At 42.3% G+C, this 24,271-nt stretch overlaps 3 protein-coding genes across 4 annotated transcripts; all 3 read left to right on the top strand.

Annotated features, from left to right (window-relative positions):
* The first annotated feature begins 1,021 nt into the window (after positions 1-1,021).
* Positions 1,022-7,305, top strand: cnn2 (calponin 2). Its single transcript, XM_086203341.1, has 7 exons — positions 1,022-1,213; positions 3,388-3,509; positions 3,627-3,693; positions 4,056-4,193; positions 4,765-4,881; positions 5,511-5,657; positions 5,847-7,305. Exons 1-7 carry the CDS (start codon positions 1,160-1,162, stop codon positions 6,150-6,152), a joined length of 951 nt encoding a protein of 316 aa, XP_086059467.1. The 5' UTR covers positions 1,022-1,159; the 3' UTR covers positions 6,153-7,305.
* A 1,501-nt stretch (positions 7,306-8,806) lies between these two features.
* rps15 (ribosomal protein S15) lies at positions 8,807-10,797 on the top strand. The gene is made up of 4 exons (XM_086203340.1): positions 8,807-8,878; positions 9,268-9,353; positions 9,998-10,232; positions 10,636-10,797. The coding sequence occupies exons 1-4, from the start codon at positions 8,876-8,878 to the stop codon at positions 10,747-10,749; spliced, it is 438 nt and encodes a 145-aa protein (XP_086059466.1). The 5' UTR covers positions 8,807-8,875; the 3' UTR covers positions 10,750-10,797.
* A 443-nt stretch (positions 10,798-11,240) lies between these two features.
* On the top strand, positions 11,241-23,110 carry LOC147261360 (dipeptidyl peptidase 9-like). 2 transcript variants are annotated; one of them, XM_086203339.1, is made up of 21 exons: positions 11,241-11,397; positions 12,673-12,763; positions 12,923-13,161; positions 13,305-13,417; positions 14,272-14,445; positions 14,962-15,130; positions 15,428-15,538; positions 15,655-15,783; positions 15,873-15,934; positions 16,031-16,131; positions 16,362-16,539; positions 16,712-16,871; positions 17,024-17,103; positions 17,653-17,805; positions 18,494-18,629; positions 20,285-20,430; positions 20,546-20,692; positions 20,792-20,944; positions 21,316-21,458; positions 21,562-21,673; positions 21,905-23,110. In XM_086203339.1, the coding sequence occupies exons 2-21, from the start codon at positions 12,708-12,710 to the stop codon at positions 21,995-21,997; spliced, it is 2,655 nt and encodes an 884-aa protein (XP_086059465.1). In that variant the 5' UTR covers positions 11,241-11,397; positions 12,673-12,707; the 3' UTR covers positions 21,998-23,110. The 2 variants fall into 2 exon arrangements, with proteins under 2 accessions (XP_086059465.1, XP_086059463.1); XM_086203337.1 differs by having other exon boundaries at positions 14,959-15,130.
* The last annotated feature ends 1,161 nt before the right edge of the window (positions 23,111-24,271 follow it).

Raw genomic sequence — 24,271 nt, 5'->3', positions numbered from 1 at the left:
CGCGACCTAAAGAAGAGAAGGGGAAAGGTGGAGCCTAGGATCGATTAACGAAGCCGCTAACCAAAGACGACATGAGATAAACGAGAGGATTCCTGCGTGCGTCTTTCCGCAATCGTTGAGTCCTGCTTGATTGACGAGCTTGAATAAAGCATGCGGGCTTTAGTGAGAACCCTTGCGTAAAATATCGTGCTTTTACAAAACAAACTACCCTGAAGAAACCTCTTTATTCAAATCAAATTTCTAAACCGGATTGTGTGGCAATAGTGTAAAGCCAAGATTTTGAGGCTGTTCAACTACGTTAAAAAAAAAAAAGTGAAACATCAAATATAAGGGAAGCCGAGAAGACAGGAGCTGGCGATTCATTTCTTAAGGCTGTCGATTCATTATAGCGGGATATTCTCATTACCTTGACTTATTCTGAGATAAATTAAACCATGATAATGTGATCTTATCTCCGGCAACTTGTCGTCTTGGGATGATTGCCTCATCTCAACAAAGCTGATATCTCGTTGTAAGATAATTTAATAGAGATACGATCTTGACGTTATAAGAAAACCAAACTATTTACTTGCTGTAATGATATTATTGGTTTATTATTATATTGAAGAAAACAGCCGCTATTTCACGATAAGAAGTTAACTGTCCCGCTATGTTGTGATAAGAAGATGATAATCTGTTGCTTCAAAAAGGCAATCTTCTGACTTCGAAGCTGGAAAATTGCTTTTCAGAGTTGAGACCCTTCGCCTTTGTTACTGAACAAATCAGAACCCCCCCCCCACACACACACACACACACACACACACACACACACTATTTGACTCCACTGAGAGAGACGCAAAAGGAATTATGTAATCAGACGGTCGCGGAATTGGCTCATAACTTAAAAGTGACGCTTGTGTTAAATATTCATGAGGGAATCGTTTTTATCGCCGGCCATCCGCAGCCGGGAACCATCTTGACGTGACTCCACCATCTCTGGTGGAACCGTGGGAGCGCTCTAATTGGCGGCTGTAAAAGAGAAAGGAAGTATATAGCCGAGTGCGACGTTTCATTGGGAGAGAAAGTTTCAGCCGCTCCAGCGCTTGTTAAACCCACCAGAAAGTGTCTTTTCAGAAAAAAAGAAAAAGTATTCACCTGAATACAAACTCCTAAACTCGCAATGAGTTTTAACAAAGGTCCTGCTTACGGTCTCTCTGCAGAAGTGAAAAACAAGGTATGTATTCATCATCATTTTTTAGGATCAAATGACTGCACTCAATTTCTCTGCGCATCATCTTCTCATCGCGTTCTTCTGGAAGTTACAGGAGTCACCTGGCGTCCATTTTGCCGCGCGTGCTCGAGTTCACAAATCGGTCAGAGGTGGATTAAAAAAAAATCAACAACAACGCAATTAATAGACGAGTTTTAATGCGTTTTAATAGAGTTAAAGTTACTCCTAAACGTTAGTACGGGTTAGTCCTTTACGTGTCGGCACGCTCTTGACGTGCAGGAGACTTAAAAACAGGCTATGGGCGTTGTCCCTCTTGGCATACAAGTACGTCGTTGTGGCAAAATTGTAACGTGTGTTTCGAGATTTTCTCCGCCCCGGGCAGCTGGTAGCCCGCCGGTGTGACCCGCATTAACGGCTAATTTAATTCGCCTGTTAGTGGCAGCGGTGGATGCCATTCATCCTCCTCCTTATCGCCCCGTTGTAAATCTTTTTTTATTGCTGCTTTGAAACTGCAAGAATGCATCGCTTCTTTGTTGTCATGCTCTGTACTGGGAATCACATCACGTATATTAAAAAAAAGAATTTTTAGACTAGTGCTGTGCAGACAGAAGTACTGTGTTCGTTGTTCCCTCTGTGGGTTTTTCAGTTCTTGGTCAGTTGAGGCCAGAGGAGCTCTGTAGACGTGCCCGCACTGACCTCTGCGCATCCGGATCCACTTAAAATACCAAAACTGATGCTGAAGATTCTTATCACGCTGAGCTGCACAACCTGGGCAACCTTAACTTTTGAATTGATGCTTTAATACGCGTCATTATTGTGCAGTACCCCTCATTCCTTTCCAATTATTATGGCTTCAAAGATTTTTTTCCCACCATAAAAAGAATTTGCAGATAATCTGCAATCTTTGCAAATCCCTACATTTCTCCAGGTTTTTTTCATCTGCATTCCTTGGCTGTAGCCTTGTATGGGAGAGAATATCCCCTCCCCAAATATGCACGGAACAACATGTGCAGGATGTAAGGAGACCTGTAGATTTCCTCTGCGGGTGTGTATGTGTGTGTTTGTCCAGCGGTGGCCTTGAAGGGAGGGCTGAAGAGATGCTGACTTGAGTGCTATTTCCTGCTGTCAGTGACGTCCCTGCTCACTCCGTGAAATTCAAGGCATTTAAATGTCCTCCGTGTTTTTCTTTTGCCTGATGGCTCAGAAAACACCTGGAAGCCTCTCAAACGTGTTCCCTCGTTGCATCCACGCACTTCTACATCCCTGCTGCTTCCTTCAGCTCTCTAATCTAAGCAGCGTGGGGCGCATTCCTCACATTCAAGCTCGTCCCTGTAAGTCACATCAGCAGAGAACAACTAAAACGCACAGCATTGTTTTGTTTTGTTTTTATACGGGTTGAAGTGAATGAAGAAAACGTAATTAGAAGACATTCCTGAAGAGCTATGGGCTCTTCAGTCTGCGGTCTGCGGTTCTCTTCCATGGCCCGCGGTACAGAGCGAGATTGTTAGTTGCTTCAGATTTAGACCTCTTTCAACAACCTTCACTTCACTTTTGCCTGGGTTTGTTCTCTCACACAACAGAGGTTGTTTACATGATCATTATAGTTTACCTGAATAGACTCTTTCAGAGTTTCTCACACTTTCTCAAGAAAGAAACTCTTAGAAATCAGAGTAACGCCTCAGCAGCTGGCAACACCCTCACTAGAATCTTTGTGCCATGTTAAGTCCTTTAAAACACACCCTTACTGCCTTCCTGTGCTTGAGAAGAGAATTTAGCAGTTTACCGAACAGGATTTCCTTGTGTGTGTGTGTGTGTGTGTGTGTGTTTTAGAGAGAGGTTGTGTCAGTGTCACCTTATTTATGAAAGCCAAAGGACACAATCCCCCCAGTGTAGACACAGCAAACTACCCTGACACGGAGAAATTAAGATGTGACCATGAGCAAAGATTATTTACAGTCATAATAAAGTTTTGAGGACAGACGGTAACACTGGCGGGATGATGGATACGTAAGGGACACAACTAATGCAGTGTGATACAACAGTCCTGCCTTCATGAGAGGCGTTTTATTTGTTGCTCTGTTATTGTGTCTGTATGCAATCACCTTGAATAAAAGTAAACCGACTGCTTGCGGAACACACGTGACCTTCACTCTCTCTCTCTCTCTCGCCCCGAAAAGATCGCACAGAAGTACGACCCTCAGAAAGAAGAGGAGCTGAGGTGCTGGATCGAGGATGTTACCGGCTGCTGCATTGGCACAGACTTCCAGAAAGGCCTGAAAAGTGGAGTCATTCTGTGCAAGTGAGTGAGCAGAGGACAGGCTTTGTCCACGCCATCCCCTGACCGTGACCATGGCCTCGATTAACAATAAATCCAGAGATGTAGGAAGTCCTAATATTCTCCTGTCGTCTCTTACAGTCTCATCAACAAACTTCAACCTGGCTCTGTGAAAAAGGTCAATCAGTCACAGCTGAACTGGCCTCAGGTGAGTCTGTGGATGAACTGAGGTGTGGTCAAATTACTATCTCCTGGCAGCACTTGTTCTGTGACAGCAGGGAAGAGTCTTTTAAGTCTCCCATTCTCGCAACTTCTTCTTTCCTGGTTGTTAACGGCAGGGTGTAAAGTTGCCCACATCGCCACCTTCTGACCAAAACACTCACTACGTAGCCAAGTTGATGGAAATGCAGCTAATACATTTTTTTTACATTTCCAATGCGACGTTATAACGCAGCTGCTGTTTTATTCTCATGTTTTCCGAATTTTGCTGCAGAATTTCAATTCCGTATAAACCTGATTGTTGATCGTCTTACATTTTTCTGTTTTTTTTTTTTTTTATCGTATATTTAGCTGGAAAACCTGTCCAACTTCATCAAAGCCATCTCTATATATGGCCTGAAGCCTCACGATATCTTTGAAGCCAACGATCTGTACGAGAGCGGGAACATGACGCAGGTCCAGACAACGCTGCTGGCGCTCGCTAGCATGGTGAGTGTCAAAGGTCTCTCTCTCTCTCTCACACACACTGGTCCAGGGACGGATGTTTACCACTCACATCCTGTCACTGACACTGCTGTCACTGTCGTTATGACAGCACTCAACTACAGAATGAAACTTTACTGTTGTGTTATTTTTTCTGGTCAATATTTGTGACATTTGATCTTTAAGTGCGCGTGGTTTCGTGATAAGATACGCCATTTCTTACATCACCATCCATGACCGTCCCATGCATTGTTTTCTATTAGACCTGAAAGGAAAAGGAAATACTGTTGCTGTTCTCCCCAGAGCTAGAAATATAGATACCTTCGCTCTTCTGTGCTACGCTTTGCTCAATGCTAACATTTCCCATCCACTACTATTCATTGTGCTAAGCTAACTAGCAGTCTAAGCTCCTTAATTCACAAACCGAGGAGAGAAAGACATCTCTTCCCTTCTGGTTTTAAGGAAGATGAACAATATTTTAGTTCCCTAAAATGTCTTCATGTTCCTCTTCTATTAAGACTTTCTTTGTTGAAATCCTAGATCAATTTGAACATGTTCTCTTCTATGTCCTCTGCAGGCGAAGACCAAGGGCTCTTGTTCTCGTGTGGACATCGGGGTGAAATATTCAGACAAGCGTGAGAGGATGTTTGATGAGGAGAAGATGAAGGCTGGGCAGTGCGTCATTGGCCTGCAGGTAGAGATGAATACTGACATGGTTTAAATCAAATAATAGTCCATGTTTGAGGTGTGGACAGTCAGCAGCAGCAGTGAATCCTATTGACTGTCAGATTCTGTCTTTTATGTCTTGTTGGCCGGTCTGAATAGTTCTCATTTATTTTGAGCGCCATGTCTTTTCCGAGCAGTCAAATGTCGGACATGTAGGGCTGTGGTCGATAAGAAAATACATCCTGACCGAAGAATAAAATATCCCTTCGAAATCCACCACAGGCTCATATTTAGATATATTAGGCAGGACGGGGTGGAGGAGTGGCTCCTCGTGTTTGGTAAAACTGAGCTGATGTGTTGAACTGTTGCGAAATCAAGAGTTTGTCATGATCTCATGTCAGAGCGAAGGTCCGCGGAAGAGGCGCTCATTGTTCTCCAACTCTTTAGCCTCTCTGTGTGTTGTCGGTTCGTCAGCCAAGGATTAAGTCGCATGAATGAGGGCTGTCAAAACAAGAGTGACAGCATGACAGACGTGCTGTGGTGCACCCTCGTGTTAGTATAGTGCAGTCATGACCCAAAACTTCAAGGAAGAGACCAGTATGATGCTGTATGTAGTTTTAAAGCGACTGCACATTCTGAAAGTGTTTTTGTCTCTAGATGGGGACCAACAAGTGTGCCAGTCAGGCTGGTATGAACGCGTACGGCACCAGGAGGCCCCTGTATGACCACAAAGCTCAGATCCTGCCCCCCATGGACAACACAACCATCAGTCTGCAAATGGGAACCAACAAGGGGGCGAGCCAGGTACTGGGACATGTTCCCACCTTGTCATCAATTCAGTGATATAATAATATAGAGCTGCAGTGGAAATCTTCCTTGGGGCATCTGGCATCACCTCCCTGTCATTAAACTTGAGCGAGCTGGCGTCTTGTTTTGTCTTGTATAAAACTGTTCCTCCCTGGAACATGACCACCTCCTCTGTGTCCCCCACAGTCTGGCATGACGGCTCCAGGGACACGGCGTGCCATTTACGATCAGAAGCTGGGCACAGACAAGTGCGACAACAGCACCATGTCCTTACAGATGGGCTACAGCCAAGGAGCCAACCAGAGCGGCCAGAACTTTGGCCTGGGACGGCAGATCTATGATGCAAAGTACTGCCCTAAAGGTCAAGAGGTAACGGATGATCATAACGGGGCAGGTGGAGTCTGTGAATACGTCCCAGACTACCAGGATGAGGGTTACCAGGGTTACCAGGAGGAGGAGCAGGTGTACCAGGGTGAAGGGACCGATTACTGAGGAAGGGAAAGGTGTTGTAAAGGAGGCATGTTCTGCACAGAAACCTCAAGACAGGAGCTTTAGTTTTATATCCATAGGATGTGTCACCTTTTCTAGGTCAGATCCTTTTAGTATTGTATGAAACTGTTCCCCTCTCCCCTTTTGACCAAAACCAATGTTACACATATCATGACAAAGTGTACTTCTTTGATTTTTATACTGAAATAACTAGTTTTGTATCCCAGGGAGTTTTTTTAAAATGTGCCAAACGCCACTTTGTACAGTGGTCTTTGTTGACTCTGACTAGTTACATTAAGGGAGATTACTGGGCAACACACTGTAACAGTGAAACGTTCGGGTTGTGTTTGTCTTCTTGAGGAAATGCATGTTGCTATGAACACAACCCCCATCGTCGTATCACTTTCATCATCTGCAGAAACCTCCTGTGAATGTGCTTTCGTTTATGCTTATTCAGCATCAGTTTCTGTTCAGTATTGATCATTGACCAGTTTTTATCGTTCTGTCAAACGAGAGGACAATATAGATAGATGAGGTCTGGGCTCCCATATTGGGCCTTCTCCCTCACTCATTTCAGTTTTGTTTTGTTTTTTTATGTTAGAAATATTTCCTTTTGTTTGTATAACCAGTCCAACTGGAGTGAAACTTGTGTTTTTTGGATGAAATACAGCAGCGAAGTGGATAAAGAAAATAACTCAAAGTCAAGTTTTGAACATTCCAAGCAACAATACTGGAGTCTTTTTGTTGTTGTTTTTCAAGTGAATCATTCTTCAATATCAGTTGATATGTAAATCCAGTCATACGACTATATTGACCATTTAAGATGATTATTTATGCGTATTTGCGCTTTTAATGAGGGGATTTTTTTTTTCTACAGTGATGCTGAATAACATTTTTCTATTGTACTTTTTTTTTTTTTTTTTTCCTCTGGAATAATCTTTATACCAATGGAAAGAATATGTGGAGAAATGCAATCATTTGCCTCTTTATTGGGTACTAACATGTAAAACTCATATCGTTTATTAAAAGTGAAGGTGATGATCCTCATGAAAGGAGGCTGTTTAGTCTGTATTAGTTTTATCTAGGTGTACCTAATAAATAGACTTGTGAGTGTATGTTTTTGTGAATACGGTGTAATAAAGATGTGTATTCATTATTCTGTGTCAAACCGTTTGTTGAAGATAAAGTCGAAGCAACCGTGTGTGTGCGTGCGTGATACTACCTCTTATTGCAGTCTGTGAAATGCAAATGTGAGAAAACCGATTTAAACCTCAACAGTTAAAGTTGAGGTGTGCAACAGGATTAATAAAGCAAATGAAAGCACACTAGTGATGTGTTCAATCCTCCACACTTGCATCAGGGTGGAAGTGGACTGAAACTACAAATAAAACTCATCTAAAAGGCCACGCACCAATAAAATACTGCACTTTTGTAAAAGGTTTTTAAAAACAGTCAACTCTGCACTCGCAGCAGCAGGCAGAAACAGAATTCCTTGTGCTTGATTGCTCAATCAAACCTCAGGGTGCTGCTGGTTGCAGGGTTCTAGTGTTTGACAGGCGAATCCTAAAAACCAGTGATAGATGATAGATGCCTCCAGTTCCTTGGACACTGGTTTTAAATGAGCTGTTGCCCAAAGGTTCTGTTCTTGGCCTTCTGCTGTTTTCAATGTACATAATTCCTCTTTCTTTAGATCACAATCATGTCACTTTTCTGCAGATGCCACACAGCCTTCTGTGGCAACAACTGCACCGCAACAATCTGCAAGTGTACATTTGGCCTAAAAGCACAACGATGGAAAGAAATACATTTGCGTCTGGGTCCACTAACGTGGAATATAAAACAATATAGCCACTCAGTCTTACAGGCCTTAGTTTATAGTTCATAATAGTTTAAAGCTTTACTGGCAGAAACTGTCTCTCAGATTAAAAAAAAAAACCCACAACAACTTCATGCCAAGTCAAATTATATATAGTTACAGGTAGCAGAATCTAAAAAAAAAACCTCTTTCCAGGCATAACGTCATTTTATTCTATTTTGCCATCTAATCAGTTTGATCTATATTTTATTTTTGATGTTTTAGGATCTATGAGACACTTTGAACCTTGTTAAGAAAAACCCTCTATAAATTAATTAAATAGACTTGAGGTGTGCAACAGGATTTATAAAACAAATGAAAGCACTCTGCACTTGCAGCAGCAGGCAGAAACAGAATTCCTTGTGCTTGATTGCTCAATCAAACCTCAGGGTGCTGCTGGTTGCAGGGTTCTAGTGTTTGACAGGCGAATCCTAAAAACCAGTGATAGATAATAGATGCCTCCAGCAATTAACTTCATGCTCATTATAATGATGAACGTATTAAAAAGACATTTCTAATGCAATTTCGTAAGTCCTGCAACTTTCCACGCTTATCCTCCTGTTTTTTCTTGTTAAAAGCAAACACCTTCATCGATGTAGATCCTTCAGAAAGACTGCGTGTCCAGTTTTTTCCTCCTCTTCGTTCATGTACAACTTCTCTACCTAACAGCATCGTATTTTTCAGGCAGAGTATTAAAAAAAATGAGGGGAGCTGGCGAGACACCACAAAAAATGCAGTTATTGTACAACTGCACCACCTGCCGTTCGCTGAAGATTTACCCCCGGAAGAAATCAGCGGATGTGGCTCTATTCGCGCGATATTAAGCCTAACGAGATTTTGAGCCGTTCTTTCCCCCGGAACATCAGGCAAGATGGTAGGTACTTTGCTGATTGTGAACCTTTAGAAAAGAGAATCTGCTAGCATCTGAACTCAACAATGACAGTTTAGGATGACAGACTCTATTATTCGATATTGACACAAGTTTACCAACTTCACGGTCGTAAATCTTCGTTCAGAAGCTACGATAAATGAATGTTTACAGTAACTACTTTCCTGGCCGATATTGCTAAGCTAACGCAACTCGGCTAAAACCTGCGTATGGCCTTTCAATAAGCTATTCTTTAAATTAAGTCCCCAACGCGATAAACAATAGCCGTTTCGTAGCTAGTAAACCAAATCATGCAATTGTATTGTATATATATTTAATCAGGAGTGCTGAATGTGGAGGCGACTGCTGATAAGTGATATGCCCGTGTTTTCCAGGCGGATACTGAGATCAAGAAGAAGCGTACCTTCAGGAAGTTCACCTACAGGGGTGTTGACCTGGATCAGCTTCTGGACATGTCCTAGTAAGTTGGCAATGCCGGGACTGGGCAGCTGGAGTCACCCTGATAAATCATAATCAGTCTCCCTCACGCTGGCTGAACTGATAAGCCACTCTCTTCATTCAACCCCTGCAAGTACTCATGTAGACGTGAGGCTCGTTTGTATTTTATCCCTGGAAAGCATTCACCTCCAATTATCCTGGAAGTCAAAACCCTTACTGACGTATGCTTAAGTTAAACTTATTGTCAAGTGAGTTACAGCCATGTCAGCTGAGGCTGGTGTTTTAAGTAAGTGGCTTCACAATTTGCAGTTAAGACAGTGTTGCTGATATCAAAGCGTGGTTATTATTGAGGGCCTCTGGGTGCAGTTTTATTGCTCTGTTCCTTGAAAAATGTATCTTAGAAATGGTTGTAAATGAGAATCTTCTTGGGTGTTAAACAGATCCTCTACACCTTGAGATTATACAGAATGCATTCTGGATATTAATGGTAGTGTCATTGTTGTCATTCTTTACTGCCTTTAAGTTGCATTGTTATTCATCTATGTAGCTGTCAGATGTTGCAGTTTCCTATAGATACACTTAAATGCTAGCCAATAATTGTCTCCATACATGCACAAGATGGCAAGGAACTTAATCGTATCCCATTTGCTCTCTCCTCCTATGTAGCGAGCAGCTGATGCAGCTGTATTGCGCTCGCCAGAGGAGGAGGCTGAACCGTGGTCTCCGCCGCAAGCAGCAGTCCCTCCTGAAGCGCCTGCGCAAGGCAAAGAAAGAGGCTCCACCCATGGAGAAGCCAGAGGTGGTGAAGACCCACCTGAGGGACATGGTCATCCTGCCTGAGATGGTCGGGTCCATGGTTGGAGTGTACAATGGCAAGACTTTCAACCAGGTTGAAATCAAGGTGAGACTGTTGGTCAGGAGGAGAGTTATTGCTCAATCTTATTATCTTTCTATGTTGGTGCGGTGTCATTCAAGTAGAATGCTTTGAGTACAATACTACTATCAAAGCTACTTTTATGAAGTAAATATCCACATGTCAAAATCCATTTTATAACCCTGCATGTATCTTAATTTAATCTGTCACATGGATAAAGGGTTCTGCAGAAGTGTTGTCCTGTTTGATCCTTGAAAATTGTTTCAGTTGGGCAGCTGCTTGTACTCTTATCACTCATGGCTTTTAATGTGTTGAATTAAAATTTGAATTTAATCACGTGCTTTGAATTACAAATTTTTGACCTCACTCAACACTGAGGTCTTCACCTCTGTTGGTGTCTTATCACTAATAAAGCTGTTTGTCCTCCCAGCCTGAGATGTGCGGCCACTACTTGGGCGAGTTCTCCATCACCTACAAGCCAGTCAAGCACGGTCGCCCCGGTATTGGAGCTACACATTCTTCCCGTTTCATCCCTCTGAAGTAAAATGGCTGTGTACTTTGTATAAATAAAAAAATGGTTGCTCCACAAAAATTGCTGTATCTTTTTTTGTTGTTGTTCTTCATAATTAGATTGGGTGTCATCATAATAAGATTTGCTCTTGACTTCTGCTGTCTTGAGTATGGAAGAAGCTGAAGGTACGTTTTTCTGTTGGGAATGTTCCTATAAAATTAAACTTAACCAAAAGTGTTAAATCCTGACTGAGTTTTAATCCAAGACTGAGATTCCTTTAATTGAATAAAGCCAGATGTGGTTCAGATGGAAAGTGTGCTCTTCTACAATGTGTGTGGGTCTAAATTGAAGGCAACTCTTGCCAACATGGCCTTCGCTCGAATTTTTCCACTGGAATAGGCTAACAGTGTAAAAACCTGGATATTAAAAAGACTACAGGGGAAAATGAGCCGTCCTGCCACCTCTAAGCGCGGCAGTGCGGCAATGAAATGGTACCGGGTTTGTACCCGCTAGAGCTAAAGTTCCTCCCCTTTCCGGTATGAATCCAAACTGGGTTTTGTGTGTATATGTGTGTGTGGCCAGTCCGGGCCATGGATACAACCCTTAGCAGTCTCATAATCTGTTTATTGACACTAACCTAATAAAGTCTGAAAGTTGGTTAAAGAAACAGTGGCCATATTGGTAAGTATTTCTCTTAATTCTGGTTTGTTTCATGGGCACGGTCGTCTAAGTGTGCGTTTTTAAACACAAAACGTACTGCCGCTACCATTAGCTGGCGGCTAGCAGTTAGCTAGGCTAACGGTTGCTAGCGTTAGCTAACTGTTATCTCGAGAGCGAACATGACAGAAGGGAGCCGTGATGTCAAAATTTAGCCAAACAAGCTTTAGTTTGATACGGACATGGTGTACTAACTGTCATCTTATTGCAAGTTTTGGTTTCGTCATTGACTGCCACACGAAACTAATTGTTGTTCAGCTTGAACATGTCAACATTTGGAAAATACATTTGCCGGTGTTCTACCCAGTCGACTGAGTTAACATGAAATGCATTCCGAGAACAATGATCCTTTGAGTAGCTAACTCTTGAAATGAACACGAAGGCTACAATTGCAGTTTTATTCCAGCTTCTCCCGAGCTGTTCCCCACCTTTAAAGCTAGCTTGCTAAAGCCAGCTATCTAGTCGTGTATGCGAGTTTCAGTTCAGCTTTTTTTCTGGATGATTAGTATCTCAGATGTTTTTTTTATTGTTCAAGTGACGTTTTTGAAGTACATGAATAGTAAATAAAGCCTTAGATGTGTAACAAGTTTGCATTACAAAAGGCAGGCGGCCATATCTACTTTCATAAATACATTTGCATAGTTTCCCGTTAGACTACAAATACCGGAAGAGAATGATTGTGTTAATGCTTTATGACACCTATACCATACGCTTTTACTAAATTTGCTATATTGGTTGGCTTATTTAGGAGTTATCCTCAAATCAAGGTTCTTTACTGCATCCGGCCAGTGGACCACAGAGAAGATAGACACTGTGGTTGTACAGAGTACATTATACGCTTCTCCCTTTTCTGTTAGCCTCACACTAATCCCTTATCCAACACAGCTTATAAAGGAAAGAATGTGGGGTATTCCCTTAACACTCTACTTGACCTGCAGGAGAGCTGGATGTAGTTGTTTTTGAGTAACAGACCACTAACAGAAATTAGACCTGTAACATTGAAGTCTAGTCCAAAGTTTTAGGATGTCTTGCTCAGTTTTTCAGAGACGATATGTTGTGTAAAGTTGATGTAAAAGGTTTATATTCTTTGTTTTGTCTGTAAACTGATGCAACCGTTGCAAAAAAAAAAAAACAGCGCATTTCCTAAATGTCTTATAAGTCAAGAAAGAAGACTGGTGCAGACAAATGTATGCTTTGTAGTTTTACTAAGGAATTGATTTTAGCACTGTCCTTTCATAGGTTACAAAGTCTGAGAGAGGCGTGTTGACCAGTGAATGCATAGAGTCAAGAAGTTCAAACTTTCTGAGAATAAAGAGGGTATCTGGAAAAGGTACAGTATCTAATCCCTTAACTACATCAATACTGGGAAAGCTTGACAAATACATATTTGTCCAATTCCAGTAAAGGAAGTTTTAAAAAAGGAAGTTCAAATGAATTTATGCCTATTGTTTTACACCACTCATCAGGTATTCCTAATGTCATCTTTCAGCTGTGTGAGAGTAAATATGACGGCTGTGGACGGCCTTTCCGACAGCACGGAGGTGGTGGAGATGGAGGATGTCCCGTCTCAGTTCTTTGTGGAGAAACACTCCTGGGAGGGCCTCCGTGACATCATCCATTGTAGCAGGAAGTACTCTGGCATGATTGCCAACAAGGCTCCCCATGACTTCCAGTTCGTGCAGAAGAAGGATGAAAACGGTCCCCACTCCCACCGGTTATACTACCTCGGTATACTGATGGATAGTTATTGTGCAGAAGATTTTTAACTCATGACTTGAAAACAATCGTAGTACAAGAAATCTCTTCTCTTCTTCTTGTTCAGTTTTGCTGTCGTTGAAGTTCCTTTTGTCTCTTTCCTGTGAACTTACCAGGAATGCCTTACGGAAGCAGAGAGAATTCATTACTTTACTCTGAAATCCCCAAGAAGATCCGGAAAGAGGCTCTTTTAGTGTTGTCATGGAAACAAATGCTGGATCACTTCCAGGTGAATTCCCCATATTCCTACCTCTGCAGTGTCAACACCAGACAGCACACCGTGATATGTAGCACAGTCGGATGGTTTTTAGCAGCTCCCTTTGAGACTTTATGTAAGATTGTAACCTTTTCTTTTCTTGTAGTCTGAAGCATTTTTCAACTTTAGTCCTTGAAGGTAAACACCTCTGGAGGTTTTATGAAACTGTTTCAATTGAACAGTTACGCTAGAAACCACGAGAGGGATGCTTCTGCTTAACAACAAATATTTGGTTTATTGTAATTCTGTCACTTATGGTACCGGGGTATCTGCAGGTCCCAGATTAAAGCCTGCAAGCAGTTATTTTAAACCCTTATAGGAAGTCTTGATAAGATAAAGTAGACTTTATGATTCTACAACAGGAAAGTAATTGATTGATAGATTAAGTAAAAAAAATACATGACAAAATGTGTAAAGTGTTAATGTCTAATTCACAAGGAGCAGCAATTGAACAGTGTCCAAGTATAAACATGATATAGCTCGTGATGATTTGACTGTTTGAGAATCTTAAGATACAAGATATTCACGTGAGGAAGATGAAAATAGTGTAAAATTGGCTGTATATAAATAGCAAATTATTACAAACATCTGTTTTGGGTGATGTTTGGACCCATGAGAAATCACACTGACCCACAGAATTGACTTCACTGAATGTTGTAATGAATATTAATACAGTTAGAATTCAGCCTAATTGTGTATTTGTTGTGTCGTTATGCTTCTTTGTTGAGGTCTGTTTCAAAATCTGCAGCTCTGTTTCATGTCTACCAGTGGATTAACAGTTATTTGCAGGATTTATGAAGTTAATTGTTCATCTTTGCCTCTCTCAGGCAACACCACACCAGGGGGCCTACTCCCGGGAGGAGGAGCTACTGAGAGAGCGTAAACGTCTCGGAGCCTTTGGTATAACCTCATATGACTACCATGCCCAAACAGGCCTGTTCCTCTTCCAGGCCAGCAATAGCCTCTTTTACTGTCAGGATGGAGGCAACAATGGCTTCATTGTGAGTGCACTGCTCTTTTTTTTCCCCCCCATAAATCTGGATTTCTAAAATACTCATGACAGATGTAATTCAGCGAAAGGTGAATTCCATAGTGCAGCTGTGTGGTCAGCCCTGGGACGGATGCATTGTGTACGCCAGTTTGTGTCTCTAAGGAAGGACTTGGCCAAGGTCCAAAGAGACAAAGGATGTTGCCAAGTACCTGTTGGGATGCATTGTGCTAATGGGAATCAGTTAATCGGCTAATTTATCAGAACTGTGCGACTGATCAGTTGGAATTACTGACAAGCAAATGTAACATCATTAATACAAAATACCACTCACCCTGAGTGCATCAGGATTTCAGAAATAGTTAATGGATCATTGGTGTGCAGGGATGAACTTGTGAATTTTATCTAACGAAGCATTTTTGAAGCAGACATGATGTTAAAAGTGACCTGTCTCATGTAACCTCATGTTTGCATTCACATTCTTCCTCCTGTTGCCTTTAGCTAAGATTGCATTTATTGGTTTTAGCAGTCTGCTCCTGTAAAGCCTGTGGAGATCAAGACTCAGTGCTCAGGGACCCGTATGGACCCCAAGATCTGCCCTGGAGACCCGGACTTCATAGCCTTTATCAACAATAATGACCTGTGGATAGCCAACATTAAGACTGGCGAGGAACGGAGACTCACGTACTGTCACAAAGGTCTGAAGTGTTTTAATTTCATTTTAATCATTAGCATATGTAATAAAGGGGTGAGTGTAAAAAGCCAGGAGTTAAGGAGGCAACCAGTCATTTGACATTATGGGATTTAATTTAAATCTTACTTGATTTGAACAGGGTTTTATTTCTTCTGTGTGTGTGTGTGTGTGTGTTACTGTTGTACCTGTTGACCTAAACCTGTTTTCTATCATTTTAATTCAATGTCTTGAATTTCCTCCACGGGATAAATAAAGTCTTTTTCATTCATAAACCTTGTCCTCATTTTAACATGTCTTCCAGGTGTCGATAACGTTAAAGAGGACCCAAAATCTGCAGGTGTAGCAACGTTTGTTATCCAGGAGGAGTTTGACCGTTTTACTGGCTACTGGTGGAGTCCCTCAGCAGTAGAAGGTCAGCAGTTGATTGCTTAACACAGTCTAGAAATACAGTAGGTTAAACATGCATGTTTTTCTGTAAAACATGTATGCTTGATTTATAAACTACTCAATTTTTTCATCCCTTGTTAGACCCGAGTGGAGGTAAAACGGTGTGCCTGCTATATGAGGAGGTGGATGAGACGGAGGTAGAGATTATTCATGTTCCATCTCCAGCACTGGAGGAGCGGAAAGCAGACGCGTACAGATATCCCCGTACAGGTGAGTGCAGCTGTAAATACAGACTCTGAGCTGTGCCCTGTTTTATATCGTTAGAAAAATTCATATTTGTCCCACTTTTTGATTTTCAGGTAGTAAAAATCCGCAGGCTACACTCAAACTAGCAGAGATCAAGACAGACCATCAAGGAAGAGTGAGTCTTGCACTCTTTCTTTGCCATTCTTTCATCTTCGTTGTCATTATCAGAAGTTCCGTATGTATTTATTTATTTGTTTGTATGTCTCAACAGATTGTGAGCATGCAAGATAAAGAGCTGGTCGTCCCCTTCACCTCCTTGTTTCCAGGGACAGAATACATCGCCAGGGTAGGATGGACAAGCGATGGCAAATAGTACGTGTTCCAGTGAGAACTTCAGCCAATTTTCTGATGAGTCAGTGATGACATCATGCCCCAAATAAACACACCATCTATGGGGAACATTATTGCCACCCTGGCAAACAGGCTGTTCTGTAGCATTTCACGTGTCATGGTGCTGGGTCATCTTGTTTCCTTCTAATGGAACTAATGTCTCCTGTATCACGTGTTTTTTTTGTTTTTTTTGGTTTGCTCTGCCCCCCTAGTGGCTGGGCAGTGCTGCTGGACCGCAGTCAGAGGAAGCTCCAGCTGGTCCTGCTGCCTCCGGCCCTCTTCATCTCTGTTACTGATGACCCTGCTCAGAGGCAGGCCAGTCTGGAGGCCATGCCCAGTAACACACAGCCATATATAATCTATGAGGAGACCACAGAAGTGTGGATTAACGTAAGTCCATGTCTCATGGCATGCTAAGATTGGCTTCTCCTTGTTCTCTAGGATCTTTCATTTGCAATATTAAGTATTTGTTGTAGGATCAGAAATGACCTTTAGATACTTGAAAATCATGGTGCTTCTTGATTGTGAATTTAGTAACTCTGGAGTGCTTTTCTCTCTCCAGGTTCATGATATATTCTATCCATTTATTCAAACAACGGAAGATGAATTTAGTTTCATTTGGGTGAATGAATCCAAAACAGGTTTCAGCCATCTTTATAAAATCACATCCCTGTTACAAGCGGGCTGCTACCGGTGGACAGAAGATTACCAGCACATAGAGGGTAAGCCACCGGGAACATTTATTTTGAACAATCTCGTAGTTGTTCATGTTTTTGAAGCACATCTTTTTTTTCTTCTTCTTTTTTTTAATCTCAGCTTTCAGTGTTGGCGTCAGAGTTTTATGATGCTGATTCTGTTATCTGTTTTCCTCCAGGACAATTTAAATGTGCAATCAAGGAGGAGGTTACATTGACCAACGGAGAGTGGGAAGTGCTTGCAAGACATGGTTCCAAGGTTTGACAGCGTCGGTTACACACATTTACACCTATGAATGATAAACAGGTTAATAGAGCACAGTTGAAACAGATTTTGATCTGTGCCGGTTTAAATTGTATGAAAATGGTTTTGAAATGTTAAAAATTATAGCTTTGATTAGAGGATTTTTACATCCCATAAACTGAGGGTCCATCATTGTATGTGTCAGGTTTAGAATGACCAGTGACACATAACCCCCTGGTCACAGTCTGCCAGACAGAAGCCTTATTCCCTCTTTTTTTGAGTTCAGGTCAGGGTAAAGATTTAGCAATGTCTGTTTTAAATGCATGACTCGTATGGGTGGAAACGCCTTCAGATGCTCTTAAAGTTCCATCAACCAGTGCCATAGTACAGAGAGACAGTTACTATAAAATGACTTAGTCCAGAAATATTTATCAAGACAGAGGGTACGCGAAGGTTTCAACAATGGGCATAAATATCTCACAGCAAGTAAAGAGGTAACACTCAAGAATCTTGTACATCACATGTTGTATAAAAAAGTCAGCCTCACCTCTCTGACTTCGCTAGATCTGGGTGAACGAAGCAACAAAGCTGGTGTATTTCCAAGGCACCAGAGACACGCCGCTGGAGCATCACCTCTACGTGGTCAGCTATGACTCCCCCGGCGATGTGGTCCGACTAACCAAACCTGGCTTCTCTCACAGCTGCTCCGTTAGTCAGGTAAAGCCATTCATGTCACGTGTGCCAACATCTCTTTCAGTATTTAACATTGGCTGCTCAAGTAACAATGCAGTAAGTAATGACGGAATGATGAGGATAGATATTCATCACTGTGTGTATTTTAAATTTAAGTATTGTATTGAAAAAGTATTGTTGGTGATACTCGCACTAAAAAGTGTTGCTGACTCACTGGTGACGCAGTTGTGACCCTGTTACCTGGTTCAGAACAGTTAAAGCCAAATCATCTTAGAAACCTGAAGAAATATGCTGGAGGCAGGGCGGGCTGGATAATCAGAAGTTGAATGGGCCTCATTCATAAAATGTTCTTACGCACACGTTTATTTTTACATAATCCTGACCTTTTTTAGCCCTCAGCTTCATCCCAAAGACAAGAAGCAGCATCTGATTAAGACTGTAATATTCCAAGAAGTACACAGTAAATGTCGCCGAGAAGGAGTAGATAAACACCAGGCTATGCTTCCTGCCTCTAAAGCAAAATTAATCTTATAGTGTCAAAGACAAAATTGTGCTTTGTCATATTCATTACTGCATCGTCCAGATCCTAGTTGGATGTTCTTTCTCCTGTCAGCTGTCTCTTTCCCTTCCTTTCTAAATTCATCAAGATTTTGCATTTGCCGTCTTAATGTTTGATTCATGATTACTCTCTTTCTGCTCCCTCGCTCCGCAGAACTTTGACTTCTTTGTCAGCCACTACAGTAATGTGAGTACGCCTCCTTGTGTTCACGTCTACAAACTGACCAGTTCTGAAGGTGACCCACTTCACATGGTGCCTGAGTTCTGGGCCAGCATGATGGAATCACCAGGTAAATAAGCTCTGATGTCACCCAACATCCTCTTTCAGCATCATGTGTTTTTGTAGTCGTGTTTGAGGAGTGTTTATGATAATACACCATTCTGTAAAACACACATTTTTCTCTCGCACATAAATATCTTTGACAATTTGGGAATTTCAGTTCTATTGCTGTCAACTTTTCTGATAAGTTATTAAAATATCGATATCTAATGTCGCTAATTTTAGTTCAATGAGCAACCTAGATGTTTACGTAGAAGTTCAATGAGACTCATTAACAGATTAGGTTCGGATCTGTGTGCAGTCTGTGTTTACATCATTGGACTTAGTATTTATTTCCTCAGAGAGCAGCGCGGCCAAGTGTGAAGGTTGTCCACCTATCAGTGGCTTTATTTTTGGAACAATCAATAGAGCTGCGTCTGTAGGGCAAAGTGTAGGTCTGCTTTTGATTAGATCAAGGACAGTCGTTTCGATCTACAGTGGCGTCCTCCAGACAATTCCAACCACAATCAGATAATGTGGTGCTCCGTCATCCACATCATCTGGTCCGCTTTGTGTCAAAGTTGATCGTGATTCGTCAAAGCAAACGGGAGAGAAAAAGCCATCGTTAGAGTCTCCAGCTATGTCTGTGAATGTCTGAGGCTTGGTGAGTGTTTGAGTCACAGACGTACAGCCTCAACAACTTGGCTGTCCCACTTACTGGACCTGATGGTCCACCTCATTGTGAAGTAATTGGGTGGTGCCACCCGGGTCTTGCTGAAATGTTGAACAGCAAAGCGGTTAGAAATGACGGACATTCGTGTAACTTGTTCCAAGGCGTAGTGAAACTGGAACACCAAATGTAACCCATTCACTCACAGTATGACATGAACTTGTGTGTCCAGTTGGTCCCAAAAGCTTGGGAGACCTGTTGCTAACTCACAGGTCTGAACGCTTCACTCACAGAGACTGAAGACATTCTCCCAAAACCAGTCCAAAGTTTTTGGTGGGGCATTTGAGTGACGTGTACCAGGCAACAGCGTCACCAGCAACGCAGGCACGGTAGAAGCCAAAAAAACGTTTACATTTTGTCCAAAAAAGTAATACCTCACCATAAAGATGTAATTGGGCTTGTTCACAATTGTGACAAAAACAGTTCAACTCACATCAGAGTTTTTGTGGATACGGAGCACGCTGCTGGATAAAGATGACGCAGAGTCCAAAGGATCTGCAAATGGAGTTTTGATAGGTTTGCTGTTGTTACTGGTTGGTCTCTTTAAGCTCCAAGCCATAAATATTTACTGGTGTTTCCTGACTTTTGGAGGCACGGGGAAGTTAGGTGAGACAGTGGGGAGGTGGGGGTGAGGAGGGGGGCAATCTTTGTAACAAAATACAATTTTGAAGTGAAGAAACACTTTAATCTGTTCAACAGCTAGTAATGCTCAGGACTTCCTTGTTTTCTGTTTAAAAAAAAAAAGTTTTGTTTCAACATGATTTGCTACGGAGGACAATTTATGGGGAGAGTCATCGCCAGTAAGACGTCAGTAGCAAAATATAAGGGATGTGAATGTTCTGGCCCAGTGTAAACATACCTCTCCAATGAGAAATCCTCAGATTATCTGAACCGAGCTTTATATGAGAGTCTTCCTCTTTGCTAAACCTGTCGCCATGCATTGATGTTTCTTCTAGGTTGCCCGGGAGATTACAATCCACCTGAGATTTTTGACTTTCCGGGGAAGTCTGGCTTCCAGCTCTATGGGATGGTATACAAGCCTCACAACCTGCAGCCTGGCAGGAAACACCCGACGGTGCTGTTTGTGTACGGAGGCCCACAGGTTGGAGCTTTACCCAGCCGTCACTGCTCTATGACATCATTGGATAAGTTTGCTGTTTTCTCTCCTATAAAAGTCTGACGTGAAGCATGTGGACCATTGTTGTGTGTATTTTCAGGTGCAGTTAGTGAACAACTCCTTCAAAGGGATGAAGTACCTCCGTCTGAACACACTGGCCTCTCTGGGTTATGCAGTAGTTGTCATTGATGGGAGGGGTTCCTGTCAGAGGGGACTTGAATTTGAAGGAGCACTTAAAAACAAAATGGTACAGCGAGAGTCCGATGGTTGGATTCACTTGAGCAGTCTTTGTTTACTGACTGATGTTGGTGCGCAGTAACCCACTGATTTGCCTCTGTCTATTCAGGGTCAGGTGGAGATTGAAGACCAGGTGGAGGGCCTTCAGTATGTAGCAGAGAAGTTCAACTTTGTGGACCTGAGCCGTGTCGCCATCCACGGCTGGTCCTACGGTGGCTTCCTCTCTCTCATGGGCCTCATCCAACGACCGAACGTCTTCAAGGTCCGTACCGATCTGAACTGTCAGTTAGCATGAAAGCTAGCCAGAAACAGGAGTGCACACAAGCACGCAGCACACACCAGCACACAGCCTGAACTTCTTACGTCTACTAGTGAACTCGTCATGTAGTTGGCACCTTCATCCACATGGTGTCAGTGTGGGCCAGTGCTGCAGCGACAGTAGCCTTTTTTCAGTTGCCACTCACATCGCTGGACAAGATTAACACCAAGTGGATATCAGACTGCATCATCATATTTTACCACACTGAGAAATTTGAATGCATTTTGTAGCTGCACACAATATAAACACAGTAAAATATATTTTTCATTTAAGGTTTAATTTTTTTCTATCTGACCACCTTTTGCCTCCATCAGCTGGCTATCGCGGGTGCTCCAGTGACTGTGTGGATGGCGTACGACACTGGTTACACTGAACGCTACATGGACGTGCCTGAGAACAACCATCAGGGCTACGAGGAAGGCTCTGTGGCGCTGCACGTCGACAAGCTGCCCAGCGAGTCAGTATACACATCCACGCTGGTGGCCTTCTGTTTTCACTGGTAGATATTCACCGCATCGTCTCAGCATAACATCCTAAAATTATAATCCCTGTCATTCCAGGCCCAACCGGTTGCTGATTCTCCATGGATTTCTCGATGAGAATGTGCACTTTTTCCACACCAATTTCTTGGTGTCGCAGATAATCCGTGCTGGGAAGCCCTACCAACTTCAGGTCAGCATCACACGCTTGTTTCCACTTGCCAGCATATTCATGGTGTTGCCATGCTGGGTTCCCATCATTTGGATAACTTTTCAGTATGAAACACAAAAAGCACATCACAAAAATTCATGATACAGTGATACGTTTGATGTATCGTCATTGTGATTTGGACTACATCATCACTGCAACACTCTTGCACTTTTGCCCACAGCGAGTCTTCATGGTTTGGTTTCTGTTTTCCAGGTCTACCCCAATGAGCGACACAGTATTCGCTGCCCTGAGTCTGGAGAACATTATGAGATAATGCTGCTGCACTTTCTACAACAATACCTCTGAAACGAGACAAAAGGGGAGAGGAAGTGAATTCTAGTTTTCCCCCCTGCCTTCGTTATCCCTCCAGCTCAGAGCCCATCTCTACTCTCCTCCACCTCCCCGACATCTGCTCCCACTCCACCAAGAGACTATCAGACACTCTGTAGCCGCAAGCCGTTCTCTCTCTCTCTCCCCCATGAACTAGGTCTTTCACTTCTCTAATCTACTTCCCCCTTTCACACTCTTGTCTCTTCTATTATTTGCGTGCTTGCTGTGTCTCCTCCGTGCCCCCCCGCCCCGCCCCCCCATGTGTACAGTCTGGGGTATGGTTGACGAGCACAGAGCTTTGGCGTCTCACCCTGAAAGCTGAACAAAGACAAGGACATGTGGAGAAATATTTGCAGGCCATGTCACATTGACTCACCACTCACCCACGTCTTCATCTCTGCAACCAGGAATGGTTTTTGCCAAATGTTTAGTGTGTGTGTGTGTGTGTGTGTGTGTGTGTGTGTGTGTGTGTGTGTGTGTGTGTGTGTGTGTGTGTTTGTGTCACGCGCCATCTGCCTTCCCCACTCATCATGTTTTATTCACTTGTATCAGTGGTAGGACTGGGGGGGGCTTACAGTTCACAGATATGAAAAGGAATCTATACACATATTTGCAGACATAATCTCACATTATACATATGTAAAATTTTATTTCAACAACAAAGCTGTTTTTCGTACAAATACTGTCACACACTTGCAATATTCATAGTGAGTCTGTACCTTTGCAGTGTATGTAATGAAGAAAGGAAGAAAACCAAGCCTCTTCCTCTGTCAACTTGTTTTAAGTGTGTGTTTAAAATAAAATGTTTTTATGAATTTTTATTATTATTTTTAATGAGTGGTGACGGAGGCCGCTCATATTTTTTGCGCTGTTTTCTCCCCTTACATTACATTGCTCGAGATATCTGCTTGCCTTCTTAACATATAATTTATATTTGCCAAAGTACCTCTTGACTCTTGCTCATGCTGGTATTTCCTTTTTTACTGCAATAAAGACAACGAGAGGGTGAGCACTGGAGTCTTACAACAGCTTTGTACCACCGGAATACAATTTGTACATGACGATGAATAAATGGATGAATCAATCACATGCTTTCTTCTACTGCAGTCTTCTTATCCACGGTGTACTACAGGTTGTGTGTGTGTGTGTGTTTTATTTTTCACTGTTAAATACACTCAGCTGAAGTGATATTTCCCTCTAATACTGCAGTATAATTGAAACTCCTCTCAAGGGGGGTGCTACATCTGACCAAACCACCAACACAGCCGCAGCAAAGCTTATGTTTTGTTGTTCCTCCACCCTCTTCCTTTGTGGACAGTTGCCATGGTAACCTTTTGATAATAGGATACCTTGATCTGATAAAGATTTAACAACAGGGAATCTGCAGCCTGTATTTATTCTCACCGTCTCAGTATAGACAATCACTAAGCTACGCGACGAAGGATCATACATTGTAATCTGCTCGGAGACGACAAAACAGTGCTACGTTTAGGATGAAAACTGAACAACCAGAAGCCTAAATGTTTAGCTCGTCTTAGCTCAAAGACTGAAGCTGCTGCCCTACACCACAGCTCCCAGTAAAACCTGCTGAAGCCCCGTAAAAGAGTTCTGTGTATTGTCACAAAATTTACATTATAATTGAGTAGGAAATCTTTAACGCGATATTGACTACCATGGTGCTCCAAGTCCAAAATAAATCTACAACATGTACTGGAATACTCAAAGCACAGCTCAATGTGCAGTAGATACTAGCTAGGTATATAAAAGAGTACTTTTATATGTAGATTATACAGCTTAAAATAAGATGATTTGAAGATTCATTGGAATAAATCCAACATTTTTGTTGTCGGGTATCCACCAAATGGAAGGCAGAGAATTAGATTTTGCCGCTCAAAAGGCTGAAAGGCCCCTGATATTGCAGAACTCTTGTCTTTGATAAGGCACATTCAATAAGGTCTAGTTGTGACAGCGAGGGACTCTACAGCGCCACAGGACTGAGTCTGGAACAACAATGTCAGCATTCTTGTTCCACTCGTGTTTGTCCTGCTTTGACAAGTCAAAAAGGTCCGCGTGAAACGAATCAGTTGCGACTTGGATGCTTGGGTGAACAATCACAATCAAAAGTGAGTGAAAGAAAACGCAGGCGAAGACTCACAGCGGCTTCTGCTGATCTGTTTTTATTTCATTTTTGCAATCAGGTACTGGGAAAAGCACATTTGGCTCCTCTGAATGTATTTTATATTTATGTCT

The sequence above is a fragment of the Aulostomus chinensis genome, chromosome 5, assembly GCF_037954235.1.
Source record: "Aulostomus chinensis isolate RoL2024-O1b breed Wild chromosome 5, RoL_Achi_v1.0, whole genome shotgun sequence".
In the NCBI taxonomy this organism is placed as follows: Eukaryota; Metazoa; Chordata; class Actinopteri; order Syngnathiformes; family Aulostomidae; genus Aulostomus; species Aulostomus chinensis.
The sequence above is the reverse complement of the archived record's forward strand: the minus strand, read 5'-3'. Positions and strand labels throughout refer to the sequence as shown.

Coding starts and splice junctions, on each gene's coding strand:
- cnn2 (XM_086203341.1), top strand. CDS start 1,160: ATGAGTTTTAACAAAGGTCCTGCTTACGGTCTCTCTGCAGAAGTGAAA. Junction 1,214..3,387: donor CTGCAGAAGTGAAAAACAAG/GTATGTATTCAT, acceptor CGCCCCGAAAAG/ATCGCACAGAAGTACGACCC. Junction 3,694..4,055: donor CACAGCTGAACTGGCCTCAG/GTGAGTCTGTGG, acceptor TCGTATATTTAG/CTGGAAAACCTGTCCAACTT.
- rps15 (XM_086203340.1), top strand. Junction 9,354..9,997: donor CAGCTTCTGGACATGTCCTA/GTAAGTTGGCAA, acceptor CCTCCTATGTAG/CGAGCAGCTGATGCAGCTGT. Junction 10,233..10,635: donor TCAACCAGGTTGAAATCAAG/GTGAGACTGTTG, acceptor TTGTCCTCCCAG/CCTGAGATGTGCGGCCACTA.
- LOC147261360 (XM_086203337.1), top strand. CDS start 12,708: ATGCATAGAGTCAAGAAGTTCAAACTTTCTGAGAATAAAGAGGGTATC. Junction 20,693..20,791: donor GAGCACTTAAAAACAAAATG/GTACAGCGAGAG, acceptor CTGTCTATTCAG/GGTCAGGTGGAGATTGAAGA. Junction 21,459..21,561: donor GTCGACAAGCTGCCCAGCGA/GTCAGTATACAC, acceptor CTGTCATTCCAG/GCCCAACCGGTTGCTGATTC.